The 21,527-nt window shown below is 38.7% G+C and overlaps 1 protein-coding gene across 2 annotated transcripts in view; it reads right to left on the reverse strand.

Moving 5' to 3' along the window:
- The window catches only part of LOC134848466 (synaptosomal-associated protein 23-like), a 28,070-nt gene that overhangs the window by 2,810 nt on the left and 3,733 nt on the right, over positions 1 to 21,527 (reverse strand). For both annotated transcript variants that reach the window (XM_063865932.1, XM_063865933.1), the window contains exons 3-5: positions 11,517 to 11,648; positions 6,980 to 7,173; positions 3,299 to 3,487 (exon numbers count right to left, since the gene is read on the reverse strand). In XM_063865932.1, the coding sequence (XP_063722002.1) occupies positions 3,299 to 3,487; positions 6,980 to 7,173; positions 11,517 to 11,648 (515 nt within the window). The remainder of the gene's footprint in view (positions 1 to 3,298; positions 3,488 to 6,979; positions 7,174 to 11,516; positions 11,649 to 21,527) is intronic.

A 21,527-nucleotide genomic window follows, 5' to 3' on the forward strand; every position in this document is an offset into this window, starting at 1 on the left:
TTCATGTTGTCGACAAAGTGAGCAAAAGGCTCAAGGACTTGCAACTATTTTTAACTACCTGAAATTCATGACGTCTGAGCTCAAAATGTTGTAGGAAGTTTAAGACAATTAAAGCGTTAGCATTTTGCACAATTAACGCGCAAGGATGGCATTTGGCGCAATTAACGAGTAAGCTCCAATGAAGTTTTTCAGAAAGCAATTGAAACCGAAATGACGCAAGCTAGTCTGTCTGATTATTAAGTCCCTAGACGGTAAACGTATCATTCTGAGTTTTACATAGCATGAGACGAAAAATTTTCAGAAAGTATTTGCAGTCTTTTGAAAGGCTCAACATTTTTTATAAATCAAAAAGTTTATTTTTGCAATCATTGGTACTCGCAAGTTAACGACTGAGCTGTTGCTTAGCACGTTTTTTAGCGGTGCCCGTGCAATAATGACCGTTGGTCTTGATTCAACTGACTTGCAAGCGTTAATGCCTAACCATTTCCTCTTAGGCAAGCTTTTTGGTAGTTTTCCATCGCTAAATTTTGATGAAAGTTTCATCCACCGAAAGCGCTATGTGAGAGCACAAGTTTAGGTAAATGCTATTGGCAGCCTTGATTGAAAGAGTACGTCCTATTTTTTGAGTAAGCGCTTGAAATGGCTTGCTGTTTCGAACCGTGATGTACGAACTGGTGATCACCTTTTGATTGTCTATCCCAGCAGTCCTCATGGGCACAATCCTTTAGGTCGAAAAACTGCTTTGAACTACTGCAAAGAAAACGCGCTCGATCTGCAATCGTTAAGAACCTATGGGGCCAGTTAGTTTAGCCTCTCGTTATTTTTGCCTCGGTTTTTGCCTCTTCGGGGATTGAGGGCGTTGCTGAGCAAGTATTATTAATTAAGAACAACGTCGAACGAGAACGTAACTGCATTAAGTTTGAAGTTCAATTCCATACTTTACAAAATTAATAGTTGATCGCATACACAAGGCAATCCGGAGGTTTCGGCGCAGGATCGAATCCCACTTTAGTGGGTTTCTTGATGAAACACAAACATGCGCTGAAAATTACGTGGTTCGATTTCCCAACAAATCTTTTTTTTTTGTTTTGCTTAACTTTTTGAATTAAGGCTTTAAACGGCCTTGGCCGAGCTTGATTAACAGGTTTTGGCTGTCGAAATCATGTCTTGCTAAAAATATGAACCTGATCACACACTCAAAGGTAACCGTACCATAACCAAAAATTATCTGACTGTTGTTGTAATTTTGTTTTTCCGAAAATTAATTTGAACAGATATCAAGTGTGTCAGCACAAAAATGGTTTCTTACAAGATAAAGCGCTGTTTGGCCTTCATCTGATGATTCGTGTATTTCCGACTACCGTAGAAAATTGCGGAATGTTGGTGCTCTGGTGTTTTTTCTCCAGACCAACTTCGACTTTTTTGACAGAATTTTTGAAACGTTTGAACTTTTTTTCCAATTTTTTTAATCAATTTTTGACAAAAAGCTGTTTAAATGGTTTTAATTGGTAGTCGGCATTTTCTAGACTTCGCCCTAATACGAGCATATCAAGTGTGTCAGCACAAAAATGGTTTCTTACAAGATAAAGCGCTGTTTCGCCTTCATCTGATGATTCGCATTCTTCCTGCTTCAGTTGACTACTGAAGCTGCATAGTTTGCCAAATTTTACAACAGAAATGATTTGTGTTTATAATAAGAGGCCACGTTTGAATGATCCAGTGAAATTGTTGCTATCCTTGATAGTTTTAAGAACAAAACAAAGATAGCCGGTTACTGTGCATGCAAGTAGCACAGAGTTTTGCGACCATAACCTTACCAAAAACAACTAAGTTTTTTCAAGTTATTGCCTTTTTTTTGGCGTGGTGTGATAAAAAGAGCTGAACAAAAAACTAATGATTAGGTATATTCGACAGAGATACTGAAACAAGCCAATTGAAACAACCACTCAAACCAGTCCGATGATTGCTTGTGGTACCTGATTTTGCGTGGAAAACAAAAAAAAACTAAAACATATCCGATAACAAAATTCCTCCCCATATTCAATGGTCGGAACAATTAGAGATTTTAATTAACAACTTATCAGTGTTATAGAAAGCAAATAATTATAATAACACAAAATGAATAAAAACAACGACCAATTAGAGCAAGAGACTCAACTTTTTGCGCAAGTTCCGCAAAACTATTGCTCAAAAAATAATCAGAAATAAAAAAATTGTTGGTTATGTATTCGAACTTTCTCTGTGACAAGGATGGATATTGCGAGCCAATCAAAAATGGAAACAGGATTTAGGCAAGATCAAAATGGAAACATGAATAAAACGTCCGCAAATGGTATATCCGAAGCATAGTTATGTTGAATAAAATTTCAGCATAAATTATGAAACTAAAGACGCAATCAGCAACTGTTTCAATGTCAAAAAAGGCAAAATTTTTCAAACAGATATTTAATGAAGCAGCATATCAAACAGAGGAATTTTTTCAAAAATTGCAAAATCAAATGTTTTTGGCACAACAAAAACAAAATTGAATGAGCACATTCTTTAGTTTCTATTGAAAATCAAAACACTTTACAGAATATTGGAAATGTAAGTTGTAAAAATATAAAAATTTGGGAAAATGCAAGTTCTTTGCAATTCCACATTTCTTCCTTGACAATCTGGCCCGAAAAATCCAAAAAGTAGTGGGAATATTGTTTAAATATCGTTTCGAACTCCAAATCAAGACTTAAAAGGCTAAAACATTACATCATAAATGATGCTTTCAGAGCTTTGCTAGGGCAACTAAATGCATGAAAAACCCATACCAGACTTTTGTTTTCCCCAGGGGCTCATTTATGGGGGTGCGGGAGTCGGATGCCCTTTTCTCTGGAATTCGACCTGCTGCCGACCCGAAGGGCCCCCATTTTGTTCTATTTTCTGAAATCCGTGTTTGGCGGACTGACCCTAAAGTTTTTGTAAGGGCGCCTTTGGCGCCAATGTATGCTAGTTTTGAGGGAGAACGAGCGCCGAAAAAACGCACTTTTTTTTCCAAAAAGTGCCTAGAAAAAGTCAAAATTTTCCAATTAGTGCCTAAAAACGCCTTCTTTAGAATGTTTTTTCATAATTTTTCCTGCGGCGCACAAAAATTTCTCAAATAATGTGGCTTGGGAGAGCTCAGAAAATCAACAAAGTTTCCAAATTTTTTTTGAAAATCTGTCCCAATCGAGAAAATCATAGATCCGCCCCTGGTTTTCCTTATCTTTGGAGTGAGATTAGAGCGAAAGATATTTAAGAAAAAAATAAAATATTAAATTGTCACCTGATATTTTGCCGAAATTTTCTTCAATTTCTCTGTCGGCTGTGCTGTCGCCCGGTACTAAGGTAGTGAAGTTATTGTGACAACTGTCAGTAGGTATATTTGGCCCGGATGAGAATCGGCTATTGAGAGAGGAAGTCCTTCGCATGAAACTGTGCGTCGCTTGATGTGAGTTGTTGCTTCCCTGGTCATCTAAAGAAGAGAAAATCTTCTTTGTTGAAGTTTTTTCATTATAATTCTCTAATTAAAAATAATTTAATAACCATGCAAGAAATTTAAAAACAAAGATTAGCCCGTTGATGTGCAAGTAGCATGGAATGGATGACCAAGCTCATACTTGCTAAGAGCCAAAAAATATCTTCAATTTTTCTTAAAAGGATAAAACTAATCTCGTTCTGTATGCGAAGAGGCAGGTTGAAAACCAAAATCTATTAAACCAAAACCAAAAAAAAAAGATTTTTTTTGTCCCGTCTGTTGTTGAAGCAAAGCGACAGGTTGACATGAAAAGTGACATGTATTGCCGAATCTTAAAAAAACTCACGTCAATTTTTCTCGACACCGAAAAAAAAATTCTCGACACCGAAAAAAAACCACAGGCGCGATTTTGGGATGGGGATGCTGCCTCCACCATCATGAATTCGACACCCTTATTCGGCCCTTATTTTTTGTTTTTGGTGCCATTGTATATCTGCGCTCTGAAACGAAACTGAAAAGTTTGTTGACTTCTTGCTCTCTTTTTGATACTGTGAAAACAAACTATTTATTAACAAGCTGATCAAATATCTTGCGAATTTATCAAAATTAAGTTAATTTAAAAAACGATGTGAAAAGGTTGAACACTTTTTATCCTAAAATTGACTTCTGAAACGGTGTGAAAAAGGTTGTACATTTTTTAACCTAAAACTGACTTCCGAATTTGGCATGATATTTCAGCCCTTTCACTCAAATATTTCATCATTACAAGCAATTTTCACTTGGGCTAAACTTAGATCAAATGAGCAGTATTATAAGAAATTCAAATGAGCAAGCTCATTGAACTTTCATGAAATCAGTACAAGTTCTTTGAAAAAATAGGGCACTAGGTGAAAAAAAAATAGACAATCCTTAACAGGTAAATTCATTTCTAATTTCGACCACAAACATCAAAAAACTAATTATATTGAGATGGGTTTTAAAAATCTTTAGTAGATTACTATTTTTTAGTAGATTACTAAACTAGAGTGGCTATTTGTCAAATTAGTCGTATTTTTTAACTGTTTGAAATGGCTTTGAGAAAGACCACGACAATGGCCATCCCATGGGTAGGGTATGTCAAAACGACCATTTTTGGAGTCTTTTAATCATTGTAAACGATATGTTTCAAATAGCAACTAGGATAATTTTCTTAAAAGTAATAAGGATAGCTGGTTGATGTGTGAGTTGCGCATAAACTCCCATATTGAAATGAATTTATCTTAAATTTACCAATATGCACAAATTATGCTCAAAAAACTCAATGCTGATTGAACTTGCTTTGTTCTCAGAAGTTTGCATTGATTGCTACCATTTTTCTTGGAAATGGCAACTAAGCGTTGATAACAAAGAACTATGAATAGTTTCACTTTTTGAATAATTATATTTAAAAAAAACAATAGACTGATTTTTAAATTGTCCAGTAGTTATTTAAAATAAGACTTGATATGCCTCTTTTGTTACTTTTTGACAGCAATTTCTTTGTTGTTTGCTTTTTAAAAAGTTTTTGTTAAGCGATTAATTAAACTGGTATCAAAAGGTAGTACTTTTTTGGGCAGTCAATTGGGTTCATTCTACACCTTTTACCTAATTGCAAAGGAAACTATAAGCAATTATTGATTATTTTCGCCCTGAGATGCCTGGAGTAATGTGTTCAAACAGCACAGCCTTGAACTTTTTATAATTTGTATAAACACTTTTTAATGATTTGTGATTATTGGCATTAAAAAGTCGCTAAATACTCGAAGTATTTCAAAAAAAGCTATTGAACTCAAATGAGAAAAATGTTAGAAACAGGACGGCCGGTTTCTGTTGAAGTAGCACAAAATATTCTAAACATTCATAAATGAAATGAAAATAAAGTAATCTTTCTTTTCAAAAATGTTGTTTTTTTGTGCTCTTTGTGATGAAAAAAACTAATCGGTCTCGTACACAGTTAAGAAATGAAGCATAATCTACAACAGTTATTTATTTTTTGCAAAATTTTCTTTTTAATTATATTCCCAAGTATGCGCTAAAATAAGCCTTCAAACTTAGTTTTCCTGAAGTATCACAAAAAATTTTACTACTTAAAGAAAATTAGATTCTTTCATAAGACCTAATTGCTCGCTTTATTCGCTCGAAATTAGATTGAAACTCAAAAATTTCATACATGTTTTTCTCGACACGGAAAAATCTTTGAAATTTTCTTAAAACTGTTCAAATTGCGACTAAAAAGGTTTTACAGTTATATAATTGTACAGCTCAAAAAAACAAAGTTAACCGGTTGCTGTCCGACCATTGTTTCAAAAAAATAACTGAATTTTTTTTTCAAATTAGCGTCGTTTTTTGAGCGTAGTCAGATTAAAAGATTTATTAGAAAAAACCTAGAGTTTAGGCATATTTGACTTTTATAGTAAAATAGGCATATTATAGACAAGTTCCACTCAAAAAATGACTAAAGAGAGCTAAAAATCATTAAAAAAATTCGGAAAAAATTTGTTCCTAAAATGGCGCTAATAACTTTGAAAGCTAACTTTACCGGGGTACAGCTAAAATTTTAATTGTTATATTTCTATAATAACCCTGCTCGCTTGCTTTATTTGCTCAAAAAATGAATTGAATTTTTTTTCTCCGTTTTTGTGGGCGTGCGATTCACGACTGAGAAGGATTTGAAAGGATATATCACTTGGCCCAATCCGATGGATATTGTTTTTGAGTGGACAAAAAACACTCCACAAATCCAAATAAGAAGTTCGTCTTCATTTTCATTCTCGGAACAATGACGTAAAAGCACATAGAAATCAGAATTTCATATCTATGTGTCAGTCCAAATAAGGACCTAATTACCTTTAAAATAATACCGCACATAAAGCCCTGAGCGTGTTGTTTGAGAGAATGAATTTGCGTGTACAAAAACTAAACCAGTCAGTAGTTCCAGGGGCGGATCTAGAACTTTCTCGAGCAAAGGGGCGCCCTTAGAACAATTTTTGGGTACGTCACCAAAAATGGATATTTCAAAATAGTGCAAAGGGGGCAGGGGGTCTAATCCCTGAAAGAAAGGCGTCCGACCCCCCCCCCCCCTAAATCCGCCCCTGATTAGTTCCTTCTAACTCTTTCTAAAATTGAAGGCAAACCTTTGTTAAAGAGCCCACCTCATTTCTTCAATATTTTTCTGGTGGTTGAAAAAAGTTCAGACAGAGACAGAACTGTTTTTTTGAAAAAGTCCAAATTGGTTTGAAATGGCCACACCAAGCATATATATTCCGTAATTTTCTTCAAAAGTTTGAACAATAAATTTTTTTTTCAACTTTGCTTCATCATAACTGTTTTGATTTTTGGGAGATTGGCTGACGGGTAAGGTAGAAATTTTGAGCGTCTCGATGCAAGTTTTGCTTTAAAAGAGATACGTTTTTTTTTCTCCAGGTATTTGCAAAAAATTTGGACGACACTGAAAGAACTTATGAAACGTACTGGTTGAACCGCTGAGCGCCGCTTCCAGTTTTTCCCATTGAGCTCCTAGACAGCCGGCTGAATTGTGGTTGTTGTTATTTTTATTATTGTTGGTGGTGTTGCTGTTGTTGTTGTTGCTTCCCCGGGCGGATTCTCGAAAGATACTGGCTTTGCGGGGAGACATGTTGAAGCAAATCAGCAGCCGTCTGCGCACTCTAAAATATCCTTGTATGTTTATTTAAAAGTCTAGAATTTTTTTTCTTAAAAACTCTGTAAAATTCTTGAACTAAGTTGGTTTAATTCAATTAATTTGAAGTTACAATTCTTAAAATAGGTTCTTCTGCTTACCCGACCACATTTTTTCGGCTCTTTTTCAGTTTCTGACGCACCTTGTATTAAGCTGTCATTTTTATTTACGTATTTATTTATTCATCATGAGTAAACAAACTATCAATGACAAATATTCCGATTTGCTGTTTAACCTATGAGAAGACAGCCAGAAAACCAAAAAGAAAGGCAGCCCCGTAAATTAGTACAAATCAATGGCAAATTATGGAAAAACTTTTCGATTTTTTTAGGTCGACCAAATTGATTTTGTGAGCTCTCCCAAATCACTATTAAGACCCTAATTAGACCAAATGGTCTGCGTCGCAGGCACACTTTTGAAAAAAGGCCAAAGAGCCAAAGGCACTTTTTGGAAAAATTTTTAGAACCATGACGGCCGGTTTCTGTGTTATATATATATGTATATTAAGGCGCGGATCTAAGAACTTTTCAAGGGAGGGGATTTTGAAAAAGTTTTGAAAATTTTGTCGGCTTTTTTTTGACCAATTTGGTTTTCTGAGCTCTCCCAAACCATTAAAAAGCCCCTAATTTGACCAAATTTTCTGCGCCGCTGTAAAACTTTTGCCATGACCAAATTTTCTGCTCCGCAGTCAAACTTTTGCCAAAAAAGCCCTTTTAGGTACTTTTTGGAAAACTTCGACCAAAAAGCCGCGTTTTTTCGGCGCGCGCTCCCCCCTCAAAATTAATATAGATTGGCGCCAAAGGCGCTTTTAGAAAAATTTTAAGCTCATTCAGCCGAAAATGGATATCTCAAAACAGTACAAAGGGTGGACCATAACTTTACGAAAAATGATCACATGTGAAATATCTTTTCAAATCCTTTTCAGGACAAAAATACCTTTTGAATGATATGAAATTCAAAATTCCGTCAAAAATGGCTAGTTGAAAAATTCCGTCAAAAATGGCTAGTTAAAAAGTCGAAATTTGTCTGAAGAAAAAAAACCCACATCGAGCACAAATATTCGGTTACTTTCGTATCAAAAGTCGGAACAAAAATTTAAATAGATAAAAGCTAGTTAACAATCGAAATTTTGAGTTTTATTGAAGATAAAAGCGCAACAAGCACAACTGTTTTGTCGATTTCTTCCAACTGAATTGATGACATGATCGTATTGTACTGAAATGTATTATGGCAAATCGTTTAATTATGTTGAACTCGATGTTTTTCATACTCTATTCTTATTACTCTCGCAACCTAGAGAGCATACTCTATAGAGTTCAAAGTCTATATCAAGAGTTGAACTTGAAACAGGAAAATCAGAATTATAATAAAAAAGTTGCGCAATATTGGAGGGACGAGCAAAATAGCTATACAAAGCATTCGAAAGTTTTTTTCACTGAAGTAACAAAATCAAATGCTTGATTTACTTTACAATTTTCAAAAAAAGGGCTGTACCTAAATGTTTTGGTAAATTTTATTGATTTTTTCAGTTTGAGAAGTAAGAAGAATGAAAAATCATTAACGAAATGATTGTGCGAAACCCAGAATGAATGCATGTGCAAATTTTTTTTGGTAGTTTTGAAGCAAATAATTTTAATTTTTCGGGCTGTCGTTAAATTTGGCTACAGGTAGCGTTTGGTTTTTCGTTGCTGCGCATAATGGAAAACTGGAAAATTTACCCGAATAAGTTGCCCTAAAAATTGTTACTATTGCCAATTCGGCAATTTTCCTTCCTCATTATTTTCAAAATTCAGTCGCAGATGAAACATCTTCTTATAAATTTTTAACTTAAAACATCAAAATTTTAAAAAAGAATAAAAAATTTTGCAAAAACTAATATGCAGTTGGTCAATCTTTGTTTGGAAGTATTCCAAAAAAAATTTCGAACGTCGGAACAATAACACCTTTCAATGCCTTTATGATTTTTTGCGCTGTTACAATTGATGATTTGCTCAGCAATCCAAAATTGGTCTAAAAATTTCCGTAAATATTAGATAAAAAATTAATATTTTTTGTTAATAGAACTTCGTACATTACCAAAAGAATTGTTTTACTTCAGTTTATTTTTGCTTCAGGCAGCTCAGAAATTGGGTTCAAATTTTTTTAGGTTCATTCAAATTATTTAAACTTTCGGAATATTCTCTGTCAAAAAAATTTTAAGCTTACTACATTTCTGAATATATTCTGAGAAATGCAAAAATTTGAAACAGATTAAAAAGAGCAATTAACATTTCAGACAAATAATGAAATTAAAGGCTAGTTTTTTAGACAATTTTCAGGCATTGTTTTATGCTGGGTTCTTTCCTTGTCAAACTCGGTGTTAGCACAGATGGTTATGTCTGTTTCAAATAAGCTGGGAAAATATATTATCGTCTGTAAATTAATTGAATTAAATCATCAGATTAAAAATTGAATGAATAGTTCAATACAAAAATTTTGAAAGCAAAAGCAATTTTTTCTGACAGGCAGATAGTTTGTCTCAAAGTCAACTAATTTACTTGCAAAAAAACTATCAATAATGGCAAGTTGCTTTTTTCATTTAATTCTGTCTGTTCTCATTATTTTTACTGCATATGATATAGAATAAAGCTTAGTATTATAACAAGTTGCAGAAATTTGGAACAAATAGAAATAACTTTTAAAATCAATCTGTCAAACCTTAATTTTTGGCATGCAAAATTGAATTTTAGGTGACCTTGAGACAAACTATCTGTCTGTCTGAAAAATTCTCATTCCCGTAATAAACTATTGATTCGATTTCTATTCTAATCATTTAATTTACCGACGCTAGGTTTTTTCCAGCTCCATACTCATTTGAAATTGACATGATTACATGTGCTAACACTGCATTTGACAAAATATAACCCAAAACAAACAGCCAATATGAGCATACCTTACCTGAGTCAGTCAGGATTACAGTACTGGCTTAAATTATATGAACGAAACGCATGAAAACTGAAATATAAAATTTGTTTTCTCAAACTTGGCTTGTTGTAAGTGAAAACTAACCTGTTTAGAGTTTTAGCAGATTTAATATAGTGTAAGTTGTTTTGCAAAACTCGAGCGCAAAATGTTACCCCAAGAAGCCATTTTTTAGCTTTTTTGATCAATCAAAAACTATGAAAAACGAATTGGTTCAATTTCTGACCAAATTACTTCTAGTGAGCCTCTTTTATAGCTCAACAAATTACAAGAAGGGTGTAATCTCGAAAACAATGTATAAATAAATCTATTTTTTTTATAGCCAAAACTGTCCATTTTACTATATAAAAAATCAGTTTTTTATTTAGTATTTTTAAAAACGTTTTGCGCCAATTTTTGGATATTACACTCTTCTTAAACTTTCGGTTAACCAAAAAAGTTAGAAATGACCCCTTTTTGGAGTACTAATTTGTGCACGAATTTTGCAAAGCAATTTATCAATTATGTTAAAACTTTAAGCGAGTTTTGAATCCGTCATTTTTCACCTATAACTAACCCAATTTGAGAAAAACACATTCAAAATTTCTACTATTTCAAGTTTTATGCGTTTAATCCAAATAATTTACATCAGCACTGTATATTATTTGGATTATTTGGATATTTGGGCACTTAGCATAGTGGTAAGGCGTTCACTTTAGAATCGTCAGATCGTGTAATCGATCCCATGCCATGGCAATGATAGTGTGTGAGGACGAGCTCTCACTTGACCTCTAGCTTCAGGTCTACCACAACCTGACCAAATTTGGCTGCAAAAGTGGTACCACGTGAAAGTTCTAGACGCACAAAAACGGCCTTGAGTCGCAAAAAAGAGCTTCGCTCAACAAAATAACACAGTCTGGAATGTGGGGAAATAATACAAAAGGACTATCCTCGACAGGACTGTTAAGGCCGACTGATAGCTCCTCTGCGATTCGCAGGATCTACAAGTATATCTGAGTCAAGCATGAATATAACTGGTTTGGTGCTATAGGTCTAGTATGATCCTGTAATACCATGTAGACCAAATCTTTTCCAAGTATAGTCATGCCTATTCCAGATATCGTTCAGGTCTGACAATCTTTGCCTCAAGATCTGACCAGTTCGATGTAAAATAAGACTGGTACAAGTCTGTTTCGGGCATGCACTGGCAAAAAAGATACATGCCGGAGTACTTATACACAGCAGAAAAATGCTGTTTTTCGATGATCAGAATATTTTTTGGTTCCAAATTTTGGAACGGGTTGACTGAAAAAACGCATTCAATCTTTTTATTTAATTTTGTCTGCACCAATTTTTGGCAATTTTCTATACCTGAGAAATATGTGTTCGAGTCCACAGAGTCCGTGTTTGTAGCGACTCTTGTCGTATCTGGCCACTGCTGTGCTCAGTTTGTCCTCCGCCAGTCGGAGGTCGTCATGAAGACATCCCAAATGTGACTCGATGCTGCAACACATTTTCCACAATTATTACAAAAAAACTCCTTTGAACATTAAGGAAACAAACATAAGTTGGGTCGAGACAGTCGAAACATATCAATTTTCTGTCGAATTGATCGAAAGATAAATCGCAAACTATCAAACCGGTTTTTCGACCGATGAGTTTTTTTCTAATTCTCAGAATAGAAAACCACCGTAAGCCTTTCTACTCCACCCAAACTTGAATCTCAATTTTCAAAATATATTAACAGCAGTGAGTAGACAAGTTGCATATGTGCATGGGGATCTAGGATTTTCTCGAGGAGCGGAGGGGGGTGAATTTTCAAAAAACATTGAACGTTTGTTCAACTTTTATTATGATAAATGAAGAAATTTTTTTATGTTACAGATATTGTTGCAGCGCAAATATAAAACAATAGTACAAATGCATATAAACGTAAATGTGCGAAAGTATAAATGCATATAAATGTAAATGCATACAGGGACAGTAGCCAAGCGTATACATGGTGCGTCCCGGCGGGTTCGGCGCCGGTTCGAATCCCGACTAGGTCATTTCCTTTCTAGAACTCGAATGTGCACCGAACCTGATGGGATGCCCCGTAACCAGGTTCGGTCCCCCCAAAACCGATTTTAACCGTCTCTTCGCTCTAATTTGGTTCAGCCTTGATTAAGGCTGACCTTTAAAAAGAGCAATTTGTCTCAAGGACAAATACTGGCCATTTTTGCAGCTTGCTTTGATTTATGCAGTTGTTTGTGGCCGATGTTACCGATGATAGAGTTTGTTAAAATTATCGTTATATTTTCAAATTTCCGTTATATTTCCGGAGTTATTTTGCCGAGAAAATACTCATTAATTAAAGTGTTTAAAAACCGTTTTTTTATAATCTTGGAGATTGACGCGCACATTTTGGCGCCCCACAAGGGACCACTGTTTTTGGCGGACCCGAGTGTATCCTTCCGTCAGTTGGCCGAAAGTCGTCAGAGTACCAGTTGGCCGAAAGTCGTCAGAGTACCAGTTGGCCGAAAGTCGTCAGAGTACCAGTTGGCCGAAAGTCGTCAGAGTACCAGTTGGCCGAAAGTCGTCAGAGTACCAGTTGGCCGAAAGTCGTCAGAGTACCAGTTGGCCGAAAGTCGTCAGAGTACCAGTTGGCCGAAAGTCGTCGGAGTACCAGTTGGCCGAGTGGCCTAAGCTGACGCCGATTATATAGGCTGTTAAATCGAGATTCAATCAGTCCCAGCGAGGAGCTGAAAAAAGCAGAAAAACGAACGCGACATATTTCTTATTTATCAAGAACTGACAAAGGAAATTCAGAGAGGCCTACCGAGAAATTCAGGTGTCGATTGAGTTGTCAAGCGCAAGCCAGCTACAGACGTTTTGTGGAAGTGATAGAAGCAATCATGGAACAATTTGTCTGCGTCTGGCCGATGGTTTGATAATCCGAAAACCGGTGACCGCCCAATCTCCAAAAAATCGTCAAAAAACTGTAAGACTATTCTAATTTTTACAAACTTGCAATAAAATTGTGTACGATGTGTTAATGTCTTATTGTATCCCAACTCAAAGCAAGCTACAAGTGGTAACTTTTTCTCGATACCAAAAATTTTTGGATATTTGTGAACAGAATTTTATTCCGTGAAATCGGATCATAGACAAAGGGTACTAGACTAGTTTTTGGGTTGGTTTACGACTCGAACCTGCTGACCAAAATTTTCCAAAAAATTTTGGGAAAAAAGTAAAAATTTCCAAAAAATCGTCAAAACGTCCCCATAATTCTGCGAAACTGTGCTGTAACATGACACCAACCTTATGGTAAGTGGTCTGGTAGCGAAATATCAGGCAAATTAAGTTGAGTTTTTTCATCCTCAGGTTTTTTCCGCGTGTGTTGTTGGAACTTAACCGATTTGCCTGATTCTCCAACCCCATTGGTAAACTTAAGGTTTACAACGACTTGATACCTGTTTGCATCCGTTCGCTTTTCAAAACATTCGTTTCGCAACGACTGACTAAGTGGTCCGGGACGGTAAAATTAAGCAAGTTAAGTTGTTGTCTTTCATCCTCAGGTTTGCTCCGCGTGTGTTGTTGGTTTTCAACCGACTTGCTTAATTCCCAAACCTCTTGGTAATTCGTCGAGCTACTAGCCGATTAGTAGTGACGCACCGTCGTACGACCGTTCAACAAATTTCGTACACTGTAACATCATCCTAAGTGGTCAGGGAGGTGATATTAAGTAAGTTAAGTTGGTTTTATTCATCCTCAGGTTACTCCGTGTGTGTTGTTTGATATCAACCGACTTACTTAATCCCCAGCCCCATTGGTAACTTTACTCACCGAAAACCGTTCCGAATCGCCCCGCAAACGCCCGATAACCGTTAAGTATAGTTTGAGTTAAGTATAGACCCTAGAGCCATGGATGAGAACTTTCAGAAGAGGGTTCAAAGGTTATTTGCGAAGCGAACCAAACTTGAAAATGAACTGTACAAGTGCCATGAAATTATAATTGAGAACATTGAAAGTCAGAGTCGCTCATCAAAGATTGACACTCAGATTCAGAATTGCAAGAGCCTGATAGAGACTGCAGTTGAAATAAATGAGGAATTGATTAAGTTAGCTTCTAAAAGTGTTGATCCTGATAAATTGATACCAGCGCAGGATATGTGGCTTCATACGGTTACATCAAGAAACGATACAGTTTTACAGAAGGCTGCATCATATAAAACTGGCTTAAACGTTGAACCTGAGGAAACAGAGCTTGACAATGTTTCAGAATCGTTAAGTACGATCGTAACAACACAACCACAAGATTCACATGAAGCAGATGCGCGCTCTAAGGTGTCGCGGTACAGTAGTCGACATCATAAATCAGGTTCGCATAAATCCAGTCGCTATACCGTCGCGCAGTCAAAAACATCAACTGAGAAGAGGCGAGATTTGGTGGTTTTGAAGAAGCAGCAGGAGGAACTTGAGAGACAAGCAAAGGTGTCATTGAAGTTGAAAGCGCAGCAAAATAAAATAAAAGAACAGCAAGGTAATTTAGAGTTGGAAGAACTAGCTGAGGTACACCGCAAGAAACTGGCTGAAATTGAGTTAAAGGAATTCGAGTTGGAAGAAGAGCTTTCTGCAGCAAGTGAGAAGATAGGAAATGCTAGCGTAGCACATGTTGACCCACAACGTACTGAACAATGGGTAGAAAACGTTGTCACTGAGCAAGAGCAGGCCGAAGTTGTTGCAAGCTCAGAGCAAAGTCATCCAGTAGTCGAGAGTTCCACTTTGATTGCTACTGATGTTTTGCAAGGGGTTGGTGCCGTCGTCAGCGGGGGTGCCGTCGTCAACGCTGGTCAAACCACATACAGTGAACCGGGAGGCCACAATAGGAATCGAATTCAGGCTCAGAGATCAAGTTTGGTCCAATCGCGTCTGTCATTGCACTCAATCGAGAACCCATCTAGTTTACCACAGTTCGTTGCCTCCAGCTCAAACTTTGTTACTCCACACTTAGCGTCAACACCTCATGCTGAAGTTTCGCAAAATCACAATCTGATACCACAAGCAGGTGGTAGCATTCCCGCTTCAATGCCCTTTAGTAATCCCACCATTAATGTGGCACCGCCTTCTGTGTCGACCGTTACTAATCCAGTTTCGCTTCCGGCGAGTCAACCTTTTGTTTCTCCATTAACCGTTCCGATTCCCATTTCGCTTCCGATTATTCAACCATTTGTCCCGTCAACCGTTCCTATTCCCTCTTTGCTTCCGGTCAGTCAGCCACATTCCGGCCCCGTTTCAACTGGGTATCAGGCGCCTGCAGCGCCATCCCATCAACCTATAAATGTTCCAAACAACCCAACAAGTTTCTCAAGTGAACACTATAACCCGTATAGCAGTTTGTGGAGACCTGCCGCGACTGCGCAAACGATGCCAGTTCCTCAATACTGTGCACCGCCCTCAAACGTTTTCTCAGTGACAACTCCTGTTGTTCCACCAAACACCGTAGTTCCTTATACAAGTTTTGGGACTGTGTTTTACACCCAGCCGCAAACTCATCCAGTTGTTGAAACAGCGCATCAAGGTTATCCACCTACATATCCTGCGCCCACTACGGGCCCGTCTTACGTGCCTAATAGCGACGAACAACCCATCTCGGCGAGAGAGTTAGCAGACATCATTCTGCATAGCCGCAAAGACCGTCTACCGGAGTTGAAATTGGAAGTGTTTGATGGAGAACCACTTAACTGGTATGAATGGTTCGGGCAGTTCCAAGCAACAGTTGATTCGGCTATGCTAACTGATGATGAAAAACTCAAATATCTGAAAACACACGTTAAAGACAAAGCCAAGAGTGCAATTGCGGAATACGGCTACAGTGGAGTGTTGTATAAGGATGCTCTAGCAACTCTCCAGAGAAAGTTTGGGCAACCTCATGTTGTAGTTGGTGCACATTTGGATAAGTTGAAGAATTTTCCCGCATTGAAGATGCACAACTCTGACCATGTTATAAGTTTTTCTGCGGTGATTTCTGGGCTCGTAGCTGTTTTTAGGTCTTTGTCGTTCAATGACGACTTGAAGAGTGTGAACCTATTAAATCAAGCCGTCAGTAAGCTTCCTCCAAATCTAAAAGAGGCATGGTCCATGCATACTGTTAGACAACATTGGCAGCGATTAACATTGCTAGACTTCAACGATTGGCTTAAGAATAAGGCAGAAGGCCATGAGCGATTGAAATCTTTAGTCAAAGTCGAGCAGCCAGTTAAGCAAAAAGTAGTTACAAAAGTGCTTGCAGGTAACACTAAGGTAAGTTCTAAGGATGAGAAAAGTAGAGAAAAGACAAGGTTTCCTACATGCTCGCTATGCAAAGGGCAGCATGCACTCTGGAACTGTTCCGTGTTCAAAGAGAAAAACGCAACACAAAGGGCTAAATATGTAGCAGAACAAAAGCTCTGTTTTTCTTGTTTACAAGGCAACCATACCTTCCGAAAGTGCCAAAAGGCAAGAAAATGCCCAAAACAGGACTGTGAGAGCACTCACAATGTGCTTCTTCATGGAGCCGAGAAAGTTTTCCCGCCCAAAGAGGCCGACCGATCACCATCAACTCGAACTAATACAAACACTACTTCTGCAAACAACGCAGCTTGTGTTAAACCTTGTGAGGGAACTGCAAAAGGTATTCTTGGTAGATGTGTCCTCTGGTTCGGAAAATTCGAATGCACTAGCACTTTGTGACACCGGTTCCACTCATTCTTGGGTTTCCGCGGCACTCGTTGAACGTCTGAAATTAGTTGGCACGCCCGTAAATGTTACGACCGATGGTTTTAACTCAGCCAAGGTATCTAAAACTCAACGAGTTCACTTGAAAGTTTCCGCAAAGCCCAATGAAAGTGAATTTTCGTTTTCGTTTGTCGCTTTCGTTAAGCACAACATGTATATAGGACCCGATGTTATAAACGTTTCCGAATTGCAGGTCAAATACCCGCAACTAGCCCCGTTAAAGACGACTGCGTATAATTACAAAGAGATTGAGATAGTTATAGGACAGGACTTCTATCATGCGATAAGACCCCTCGAACATGTCTTCGGAGATGAACTTGACTCACCGTGCGCCGTCCGACTTCCGATAGGTTGGGTCATTAGTGGTCCGTCTCCTGATCGTTCGTCCTTAAATTCTTCTTCCTTTAACTGCGTTACGGACGATATTTCTCTGACCGACCAAATCAAAACTTGGTATGAGTTAGAGTCGTATGGTGCGTTCAAGCAAGTAGATGCCCGTTCCGCCGCAGACAAGCGTGCTTTGTCGATCCTAAAAACTGAAACCGTTCACGATGGTGAGCGTTACACTGTACCGATGCTGTGGAGTGATAATGATGTTAGCTTGCCTAACAATTATTATTCTTCATTAGCCCAATTAAAGTCGTTAGAGAAAAGATTAGATAAAGATCCGTTACTTCGCAAGAAGTATACCGAAACAATCAGAGAAGATATAAGTAAAGGATATGTCATAACCGTCAACCCGCACGATCCCAGCTCACGAGCCGAACGTGAGTGGTATCTTCAACACCATCCGGTTTGGAACCCGAACAAACCCGGCAAGGTGCGCCGTGTGCTCAATGGAGCATCCAAATTTCATGGCACTTCCTTAAATAGATCTCTCTTGGTTGGCCCGGATCTCCTTCAAAATCTTATTTTTGTACTGTTGAGGTTCCGTCAACACAAGTACGCCGTCTCAGCGGACATAGAAGGTATGTTCTTACAAGTTGGAGTACTTGCGCGAGATCAACCGTCTCTCCGTTTTTTGTGGCGGGAGGACCCCACTTCAAGTGTGGTGGTTCACCAATACACCCGTCATATTTTTGGCGCTCGTGATTCGCCAACTTGTGATTCGCCAACTCGTGCTTCTGATAATCAAGCTGAATACCCCGAAGCCGCTTCAGCCGTTGTCCAGAAGTTTTACATGGACGACTATCTTGACTCGTTCGAAAATACCGCTGACGCTCTTAGCCTAAGTAAAGACTTAGTCGCAATGCTCAAATTAGGTGGGTTTAACCTGACAAAGTTTGTTAGCAACGTACCCGAAGTTACAACCGCTCTTAATCCGGACAACCGTGAGTCCAACCCGTCAGTTAAGGATATTTGTAAGAGTCCAGACCAATCGTCGCATGTTCTTGGTCTCAGGTGGGATCATGTAAAAGATACCCTAGTAGTAAGTAGAGGTGTTGATCGACCACTAGATAAAGCAATTACTCAACGCACCGTGTTGAGTTTTGTTTCCTCAGTTTTTGATCCAATAGGACTGGTAGCTCCATATACTGTGAAAGCGCGCCTTTTACTAAAAGACATATGGAGAATCAGTGGTCAAAAGTGGGATGATGATCTCCCAGAGGAAATTAAACAACAATTTCTAGATTGGCACTCAGGACTTCCACTATTAGGTACTCTGACGATACCTCGTAGCTACTTTACCGAACCGTTCGACCGGTGTGAACTTCACACGTTCGGTGATAGTTCGCAGGACGTTTTTTGCGCCGTATCGTTTCTCCGGGCCCGACTTGCTAAATCGCAAAAGACCGAGTTAGCTTTTGTATTTGGGAAAGCCCGTGTAGCGCCTATGAAGATGCTCTCCATTCCCAAGTTAGAGCTTCAGGCTGCTCTGCTTGCGACTCGACTCAAAGAAGAGATTTTGAAAGCGCTTACTTTCAAAGTAAGCAATGTATTCATGTGGACTGATTCTACCACCGTTCTCCAGTGGCTTAACTCGTGCAACAAACTTCCTGTGTTTGTTGGAAACCGCACTGGTGAAATCTTGGAGTCCACCACCATTGATCAATGGAATCATGTACTCAGTGGTGATAACCCAGCTGATACCGGCACACGAGGGATTTCTTCGGAAGCCCTCAAGGATAGCAGCTGGGTTAGAGGCCCTAGTATATTGAGGACATGTGATTGGCCATTCAAGCCGAACACTGATGTCATCAAAAAGATCCAATTAAAAGGCCCACTCTGTGACATTGATACATGCCTTGAGACTGCATCTACGTTTGTTGTTGATGCTTCATCTGAGAAAGCGCCGTCGATCCGTCTGTTTAAAAATTGGGATAAATTCAGCTCAATTGTAAAGTACAAACGTGTTTTAGCGTTTATGCTTCGTGTGCTACCATCGCATAAACACTTCCGTACAAAAACGCTTGAAATAACCGACCCGTCCGAGTTAGATATTGCCGAGCAGAAGCTCATTTATCTCGCTCAGTCCGAATCATTTCCTGCCGAAGTGAAAATACTTCAGTCCGATAAACTGATAACAAAGAAAAGTCGGATTGCTAAATATTCTCCGTTCATCGGCCCAGCTGGCATCCTGCGTTCAACTGGACGTATCAGCCGTCTTGTTGATACCGACTTTGATAGCAAACATTCAATAATACTGGATGGTCGACACCGAGTTGCTCATATGTTGATTAGGCATATGCACTTTCAACATGCACATCAGGGGTTGGATTACATGCGTGCTGTAGTTCAGTTGAAATACATTGTTCTGAAGTTGCGCTGGTTACTTGGGAACATCGAAAATACTTGCATAACATGCCGTAAGCGCAAAGCAAAAACAGTTGTGCCCATTATGTCTGACCTACCGATTGAAAGACTGGGTTACAAGCAGCCTCCCTTCTCCAACACAGGTGTTGATTACTTTGGCCCGTTTCAAGTGCCGATACGCCGAAGTACCGAAAAGAGATGGGGTTTCCTATTTACCTGCCTCACGACTCGAGCAGTTCACATCGAGTTGGTTCCATCTCTCGATACTAGTTCCTGCGTCATGGGCGTAGAGCGATTTATTGCAAGGCGAGGTACCCCCAAAACCATTCTTTCTGACAATGGCACGAATTTTGTTGGTGCCCAAAAGGAGCTCCTATCCTGTGTCCAAAATTGGAACAAAGTCGCCCCGGCCGTTTTCGTCCACAAAGGCATTAAGTGGAAGTTTAACCCGCCCAGTGCCCCTCATCACGGTGGCGCCTGGGAGCGGCTAGTGAGAAGTGTTAAGCGAGTGTTGTACGACATATTAGGCAACAGGAGATTAACTGAGGAAGTTCTAGGAACAACGCTCTGCCTAGTTGAACAATTACTTAACGCAAGACCGATCACTCCGGTCAGTTCCGATCCGCACGACCTAGAGGCACTCACCCCGAATCACTTCATTCTCGGTCACAGCGCAGCTAGCTTCCCGTCGTTAAGTTTCGAAGATAACTTTGATTATAAAAAGCGTTACGCCAGAGCACAATCGTACGCTAACGCAGTTTGGTCACGCTGGCTGCGTGAATATGTACCATCTCTCAACAAGAGAGCAAAGTGGCATAATGATTCGGATGTCACACTGAAAACCGGCGACTTGGTTTGGGTAGTCGAACCCGACAGCCCACGTGGGCATTACCCACTCGCCCGTATTGCTAAACTACACTACGGCAAAGACGGATGCGCCCGATCCGCCGACATAAAGACCGTTACGAGCGAACTGACCCGACCGACCGTAAAACTCGCACCTGTTCTTCCGTCTTTAGGGGCGGAGGATGTTGCAGCGCAAATATAAAACAATAGTACAAATGCATATAAACGTAAATGTGCGAAAGTATAAATGCATATAAATGTAAATGCATACAGGGACAGTAGCCAAGCGTATACATGGTGCGTCCCGGCGGGTTCGGCGCCGGTTCGAATCCCGACTAGGTCATTTCCTTTCTAGAACTCGAATGTGCACCGAACCTGATGGGATGCCCCGTAACCAGGTTCGGTCCCCCCAAAACCGATTTTAACCGTCTCTTCGCTCTAATTTGGTTCAGCCTTGATTAAGGCTGACCTTTAAAAAGAGCAATTTGTCTCAAGGACAAATACTGGCCATTTTTGCAGCTTGCTTTGATTTATGCAGTTGTTTGTGGCCGATGTTACCGATGATAGAGTTTGTTAAAATTATCGTTATATTTTCAAATTTCCGTTATATTTCCGGAGTTATTTTGCCGAGAAAATACTCATTAATTAAAGTGTTTAAAAACCGTTTTTTTATAATCTTGGAGATTGACGCGCACAGATATCGAAAACTACGCAGGATTGGTTGGTTCTCAGACGCTAATTTTTTGGAGTTAGTTTTTAAACAAGTTTTACTGAATATTTGAGTTTTCTGGCTTTTCCCCGGGCCATCCCGTACCCTGTAGATGTTCTAATTCATATCTGAAGTAATCTGTTTCAGATCTGAAATAGATTGCGAAATGTTAAAATAACGCTTGGATACTTTGTGTTAATTCAGATGGGTTAATTCAGATTGGGTTAATTCAGATCAAATTTCAGATCTCAAATTTTGTTTTTCAAAGTTATTTCAGGTCTAAAAATTTCTATGTCAGATCCAAATTTCAGATCAGA

Source organism: Symsagittifera roscoffensis, chromosome 6, assembly GCF_963678635.1.
Source record: "Symsagittifera roscoffensis chromosome 6, txSymRosc1.1, whole genome shotgun sequence".
NCBI lineage: Eukaryota > Metazoa > Xenacoelomorpha > Acoela > Convolutidae > Symsagittifera > Symsagittifera roscoffensis.